The sequence below is a fragment of the Epinephelus fuscoguttatus genome, linkage group LG21 (assembly GCF_011397635.1).
Source record: "Epinephelus fuscoguttatus linkage group LG21, E.fuscoguttatus.final_Chr_v1".
Lineage (NCBI taxonomy): Eukaryota > Metazoa > Chordata > Actinopteri > Perciformes > Serranidae > Epinephelus > Epinephelus fuscoguttatus.
The window spans coordinates 7,825,159-7,832,719 of record NC_064772.1 but is presented as its reverse complement, the minus strand read 5'-3'; the positions used below and the strand labels follow the sequence as shown (position 1 = coordinate 7,832,719).

At 38.5% G+C, this 7,561-nt stretch overlaps 1 protein-coding gene across 1 annotated transcript; it reads left to right on the top strand.

Annotated features, from left to right (window-relative positions):
• The first annotated feature begins 279 nt into the window (after window positions 1–279).
• Window positions 280–4,749, top strand: LOC125882275 (uncharacterized). The gene is made up of 3 exons (XM_049566060.1): window positions 280–361; window positions 4,049–4,309; window positions 4,412–4,749. Exons 1-3 carry the CDS (start codon window positions 295–297, stop codon window positions 4,747–4,749), a joined length of 666 nt encoding a protein of 221 aa, XP_049422017.1. The 5' UTR covers window positions 280–294.
• The last annotated feature ends 2,812 nt before the right edge of the window (window positions 4,750–7,561 follow it).

The following is a 7,561-nucleotide window of genomic DNA, read 5'->3' as shown; positions in this document are numbered from 1 at the left end:
TCTGTATCTATGATCCACTAAATCCTCATTTTCATCATTGTAATTTGATTTCGATTTTGTACAATTTTAAAATAAAAGTTATTATAATTATATGGATATTTAGTAAAAGGACGTAAAGGTGACTCAGTCCACTCCTAAAGTTCAATAAGGAGTCAGCCCTGATTTATGATTTCCACTCACTTAAAATTTCAAAACAGATAACAAGTCAGACCAGTTTGGTGGCCTTGGTGTGTTGTAGATTTACATTCTGTCCAGTACAATGTACAGTGTCGACAGAGGAAGTGTAACAGAAGGATGACTGGGGTCAAGTGCGTCGTGTTGGTGGTGGTCCTGACCTTTCTGCTGAGTCTTGCAAAAGGAGGTGAGTGAGACATTCACAGCCCGTCTGATTTCCAGCCTGAACAGACATGTTTAAAGTTGGTACATAGTGTTGTCTAGGTTACTTTCACCAGAAGAGGCAAGAACAACAGGAAATACAATAAATAGATTTACACTCAAACTAAAAAAAAAAAAAAAAAAAAGATATCTAATTGTTCAGATATTTGGATGTTATGTGTTAAAGCATAATGGCTGCCCTCAGAGGGCCAGATGTAACTTATAAATGTAACTAAATGTAACCAAATGTAATGTAAAATAAATGTAACTACTCCTTAATGTTAAATAACTCTGAATTTATTACTTATTCAAGTTACAAATATTACAGTTGCATAGAAAAAAATGTGTTTGCTTGTTGCTCTGTTATAACATAAATCCTTTTAATTTGTCAGCTTATGAAATCCACATAACTCCATCAATCAAGGATCAAACTATCCAAGTGAACAAAGTTTATTCACTTGGGACGGTGGAGGGACTCACAGCAGCACCCGCTGAATAAACTTTATTCACTTGGATAGTTTGATCCTCGTCGCCAAGAAAGTGCAAAAGGGAATCAATAAGACAATGTGACTGGCGAATTAAAAAATGGGGTCAACATTGGGGTAGCCTTTCCCAGGTGGAAAGAGCTGCTGAAGGAGAAAGGTTTTAAAAGGGACGCTGACATTGCCTGCTTTCTTCTCGACAGGTATAATTCACTATTTTGCTTTTTGGTACACAGCGGCTACCTTAGTTGCAATACACATTTGAAACAGTGAGGCGCTAGAGTGCGCTATCCGTTTGAATGCAAAAAAACGATTTTAAGGTTAGATGGGAGAGAATCCTACACACTGTCCCTTTAATGTTAAAGGAAATGGCCACTTTTTTTTTTTTATATATCTAACCAAATAATCTGTGGATCTGTGGATTAAAAAACTACACTGGACTTCTTGTCGGCATGAGGGTCAGTTAAGTACTGTCTGTATTTTCATTCTTAAGTGGCCATTTCCTTTAATGTGTTCATGTACAAGTATATACAAAAATTAAAGATGTCCTTTTTTGACCTGACAGAATATTTGGTTAGATATATAAAAAAAAATCTTGGAATACGCAACCCTCCCAGAAGGGTTTGCAGGAGAGGTCTGATGGGCTGTGAGATTCGAGAAATTATATGAGAGAATTATAAGAAAAGTCAGATAATCACATTTCTGCTAAATAAGATTTTGTCTGTTTTTATGATTTTATTCATATCCCTTTTTCTTATGAAATCAGAGAGGGTTTTACCTCCTTTAAAAACACACAGGTGTGAGAAATGGAGAAATCAGTTTAATATTTGTTAAAAAAAAAAAAATATATATATATATATATATATATATATATATATATATATAACAGACATGCTTTCACTGAAGATTATTTGTTTTTTTTTTGTTTTTTTGTTTTTTTTTTTTACAAAGCAACACTGTTTTGAAAGGTACTCTTTTTTTGATGATGAGGTGTCCTGTGCTTTAATGGGGAGCTGCATCTTACTGTGCAGCTTCCAGGCCGGTAAAGGTTTGGCCCTTAACTGGACTCAGGTGACAACAAGAAACACTCAAACGCTGCAGTTTGTGCTGCTGTTAAACTGTGTTGCATTACACAGAAAAAATGTTTCTGTTGTTTAGTCTATCATATAATGGGGTGGACATATTAATTGATACTTGGTTTTCTCTGTCACAGCCACTAACTGACCTATGTTGTGTATGAATAATGTACATACTATTATACAGATACATATTCCATACTGACAGCATGTGGTTTCTTATACATACTATTTCATGCTGAGCCAAACCGTTGTCCCACAATGCAATGTGCAACAGAATTAGCTTCTCATAGCTGTAAAACATGAAGTCACATGGTGAGATTTGTGAACGAAACAGCTCCAGAACAACACTAAACAGATGACTAAAAGTGTCAACTATTTTAATGTGATTATTACAAAACAGAAAAGTTCATTCACTTTTGTGAGAAACTCATAATATTCACTGCAAATAGAATAAGACTGCCAGTTATCATGAAGGATCAGCATGAAAAAGTTGTAATTCTCATACACACAAAAAATAAATCTTGGTATTTTTCCATTTGATACGAACAGGACCTCCCTGAAGAGACACATTACACCTTTGCTTGGTTTGGAATAAAGAGAAAAAGAACTGTTGTAATTAGCATGAGCAGTGAATACACACTAAAACTACAGGAACTTAAGCTTTGGGGGCCCAGTTGATGTACATTTTCACGACAATTAACTGTTATTTCTCACATTACCACATCTAAAGCCATTTTATATTAAGCTAATCATTGTCATGCCTCGGGTGGCACGGTGGTGTGGTGGTTAGCACTGTCGCCTCACAGCAAGAGGGTTCCCGGTTCGATCCTGGGCGTGGGAGCCCTTCTGTGCGGAGTTTGCATGTTCTCCCCATGTCAGCATGGGTTCTCTCCGGGCACTCCGGCTTCCTCCCACAGTCCAAAGACATGCAGGTTGGGGATTAGGTTAATTGATAACTATAAATTGTCCGTAGATGTGAATGTGAGCGTGAATGGTTGTCTGTCTCTATGTGTCAGCCCTGTGTCGGCCCTCCCGTGACCCTCAAGAGGATGAAGCGGTTAGAAGATGGGTGGATGGATGGATTTTCATGCCTCCACACTGGTGCTAATCATAGGAGGCATTACGTTTTCATGTTGTCCATTCATTTTATTCTCATTAACACAATTAACACTCGAGGGAATTTCTTCAGATTTGGCACAAACGTCCACTTGGACTCAGGAATAAACAGTGGAGAATGTTGTGGTCAATGGTCAAATTCACTGTGACCTCGCTTAAGTGTCATTCTCATGAACGCAATATCTCAAAAACACTTTGAGGGATTTTCTTCAAACTTGGCACAAACACCCACTTGGACTCAGTGATGAACTGATTAGAATTTGGTGGTCACTGTGACCTTGCCCATGTCATTCTCATGGATGTGATACCTCAAGAGCACCTTGAGGGACTTTCCTCAAGTTTGGCGCAACATTAACAATAAACTGATTAAAATTTAGCCGTCAAAGGTAAAGGTCTCTGTGACCTTGCATCCATCTCATTCTCAGGAATGCAATATCTCTAAAAGGCTTTAAGAAGGTTTCCTCAAATTTGGCACAAATGTTCACTTAGGCTCAAGTATAAAAATTTGGTGGTCAAAGATCAAGGTCACTGTGACCTCACAAAGTATGTTTTTGGCCATAACTCACTAATTCATATATTTAAGTAATGACAAAATTTCACACAAATGTCTAATAGGATAAAAAACTGAAGTGCTGATATTTTACATCTAAAAGGTTAAAAGTGAACTTCACTGTGACATCACACATTTCTGGACGTTATTCTGAAGTGGAGACATTTGGTCAGATACTGAACTGGTGACTCCAATCTTGGGTGTCCACCTTGAAACTGTGCTGATTGTATAGATCTTCTGTGCTGCTGGATTGAAGATAGATATGAAGTATCCACGTTTTAGAATATGTACCTTCCTTGCAACATCCATAACTGAAACACCGTCAACTGTCATGTTTACGTAAAAGTCTAATCAGACATGGATGTAAACTGTAAGTGCAACCTGAATAGTTCGCAGAGGCATACATCCACGAGGCAGTAATTCTAGTTTCCTTGTTTTTTCTGCAGCTCCAGTTATTAAAGTCAACATTCAGCAGGTGGAAAACAGGATCACCTGCAGCTCAGAGGGGATCTACCCTGAGCCTCAGCTCACCTGGTCCACCAACCCTCCATCCAATGTGACCCGCCAGAACAAAACCACAGTCCATCAGACTGAACAGCAGCTCTACAATATTAACAGTTCTCTGATACTTTCAGTTACTGATCTGGTCTACAGCTGCACTGTCAGCACTCGCATAAACAAGAGGACAGCCAGTTTGTTCAAACAAAGTAAGTGTTTCTAAGAAGACTGATTTAATCTGGAACCAGATTCTGTTAAGAAATACCAGATATGTCATAACTTCTTTACATGTTTGTGTTGAATCATTTCAGCTTCTGTCAATAGTTCAGACACTGAAACAACAATCCCCTGCACTGCCTCAAACGCTTCACTAACAGACCTCATCTGGAGGTTCAACTACAGTCAGATCATCCTGAACCAGACCAGGGCCAACGTCCCCTACACAGTGTCAGAGGAGTGGAGGCAGCAGGTGAAGAGTGTGTCTGAGTCAGGCAGCCTCACACTGCAGGACGTATCTTCAGATCAGGACGGGATATACACCTGTGAGCTCAGTGATGGTGAGGAGACATATGTAACCAACACCTTTCTGAGGATAAAGAAAGGTAAGATCAAGTCTAGAAATGGGGAAATTTGTCAAAGCAAGGACTGATGGGGATCTCTTAATTGAAATCAGCAGAAAAACACTTGTTAATATTTTGGCTGCTGGTTGAGTCCTCGGCCACGGAGTCCACCATGTTGCATCGGCATGTGTCTACAGTAGCACAGAACAGACAAACTAAACACTGGTTATAGACAGGACCATTCGCATTGTCGTGTCAGCCACTGTAGTTGGCAGGCCACCTGCAACGATCTGCACAGTGTCAGAGAAACAGATTTTTAATGTGAAAATGCTTGATTCAGTATTTTTACCAGTTTTAATTACTACCTCATCTATAAATGTTGCATACACACAGAACAGGGCCTGAAAGACATGCATGCCACTTCCCATGCAAAAGTTGTGATCAATAGAAACACTTTTTTTTGGAAGATTACTCTGATGGCATTTTTGCCTTTATTAGATAGGAAAGTACCGCATGAAATGGGGAGAGAGAGAGAGAGGATGACATGCAGCAAAGGGCCAGAGTTGGAAGAGTTGGAACTGCTACAGCAGGGACAAAGCCTTTGTACATGGGGTGCCCGCTCTACTAGGTGAGCTAGTGGGCGCCCTGATAAAAAACAACTTTAAGGGAGAATGTGTGCACCTGTAGCAAAACTCTGACCCGTGCATACAAACATTTTGGAGTCGGGGGAAACTGGTGATTTTTTTGGTGCATGCCATTTTCAGCTTTTGTCCACACACACACTCTTAGTATGGATCCTACACACGGTTTTACAAATGTGATCCCTTGTTCATGTGTTTTGGAGAGGAGGAGACCTCTTTGGGTGATTTGGCTCCCTGTTAAAACCTCCTCAACAACAAACACTGATGGAATCCTAACCAGGAGTTTAAGCTTTGCACATGGAGAAGATTCAGCTGGTTGCAATCAGCAATTTTCTTTGCTAGAAGCCTCTTAATCCTACACACTGTTCCTTTGATAAACAGAGCAATACATCACTGTAAAAAGTTACTTGACATTTTGATGCTTCAGTATTTGTTACTGCACTTGCAGAAGTTTGATTTGTAGAAACTTGATTAACAGACTCTTTTTTTGTTTGTTTCAGACTGTTCAAATAATGTTGGAGCAATTGTAGGTGAGGTGATTGGAGCCATTTTAGTTTTTGCACTAATCATAGGCCTGGTATACTCACGTCGATCAATGGAATGCAGTGAACTGTCATTGAGTTTTGACTGTTAAAGCACAGTGCTGTTGTACTTGAATTAATATGTCTGGTGTGATTTTTTCCAAATCAATTTCTGAGACGGGGCATGCTGTAGTTCACAAATTGAATCAGTAACTTTTGCACATGTATGGCTGTATTGCTGATTATCTGTGATGTGAGTTGTGTTATTATAGATCATTTTATATGCATTTATTGAACATGTACTGATTTGTGAGACAAAGACAAATTTCCTTAATTGAACAATAATGCTGTATTCTATATGAATTTGAATCATTGTTTAAAATAGACTTAAACATTATCACAATGAGAGTTAATTCTGAGTATGATGTGTTTCAGCACTAAATTTCATTTGATTTTGTTTGCAGACCACAGGGGGTCATTTGAAATACAAAAGTAGGGAGGGACAAAGATCGGGGTTTTTTCCAACCCGCGGGTCCTGCATTTATGAAATAATTTGATCCACTCCATCCTACCCGCACAACCACATATATTTTCACAACCCGCTCCACCCCGCCCCCGCCGCTATTAACGTAGCCGTCTTGTGGCTCTCATGCTTGTATAGCCTATCACAGGAACTGCACTGGTGCTGCTGTCCTCTGCTGCACTAAATACCTCACAGAAATTGTCCCAGACATGAGATTTAACTGCGGTCAAGCCAGCCGTCCCTCGTTTACGTTAAGTCAAGCCAGCCGCTCCAACATTTCAAGTGCTCCCGTATTGCAGACTTTACGGCAAATGCACGGAGGCGGTTAAGAAAGTCAGCGCTAGCATGCTACAGCGTGGACGTACTTCCGGTTTTCAGAATAAAATATGTGTGAAAGACAATAAAAAGAAAATGTGAAAAAATGTGAACGGCAATAAAAAGAGACGTGTCAGTGTGATCCTGCAATGGTTTTGAATCATTATGTCACATGACCTTGAGGCTACTGACAAAAATTATATTTATTATTAAAACCAAAAAAAAATAAAATTTAAAAAGTCGTAGTAAAGTAGTAAGTAAAAAAGTAGTAGTAGTGGTAGTAGTAGTAGTAATGATAATAATAATAATAATAATAATAATAATAATAATAATGATGATGATGATAATAATAAGAAGGAGTAATAAACTATAATAAAAAGAGGTGTATCTCAACCAGCCAGTGGGGTACTATGGTCCTACACTGATTTTGAGTCATTAGGTCACATGACCTGGAAGCTATTGAGCTAAAATGCTAATATTTACATTAAAAAATATATTAAAAATATCAGGACTGTTACAATGTAATAAAAAGAGGTGTATCTCAACCAGCCAGTGGGGTACTATGGTCCTGCACTGATTTTGAGTCATTACGTCACATGACCTGGAAGCTATTGAGCTAAAATGCTAATATTTACATTAAAAAATATATTACAAATGTGAGAAATATTAAAATGTAATAAAAAGAGGTGTATCTCAACCAGCCAGTGTGGTACTATAATCCTGCACTGATTTTGAGTCATTAGGTCACATGACCTGGAAGCTATTGAGCTAAAATGCTAATATTTACATTAAAACAATTATTAAATATCAGGACTGTTACAATGTAATAAAAAAGAGGTGTATCTCAACCAGCCAGTGAAGTACTATGGTCCTGCACTGATTTTGAGTCATTAGGTCACAT

Bases quoted from the DNA above. Each gene is read 5' to 3' on its own strand.
- LOC125882275 (XM_049566060.1), top strand. From the start codon at position 295: ATGACTGGGGTCAAGTGCGTCGTGTTGGTGGTGGTCCTGACCTTTCTG. The intron at 362-4,048 runs GTGAGTGAGACA...TTTTTTCTGCAG, and splicing joins GCTGAGTCTTGCAAAAGGAG to CTCCAGTTATTAAAGTCAAC. The intron at 4,310-4,411 runs GTAAGTGTTTCT...GAATCATTTCAG, and splicing joins AGCCAGTTTGTTCAAACAAA to CTTCTGTCAATAGTTCAGAC.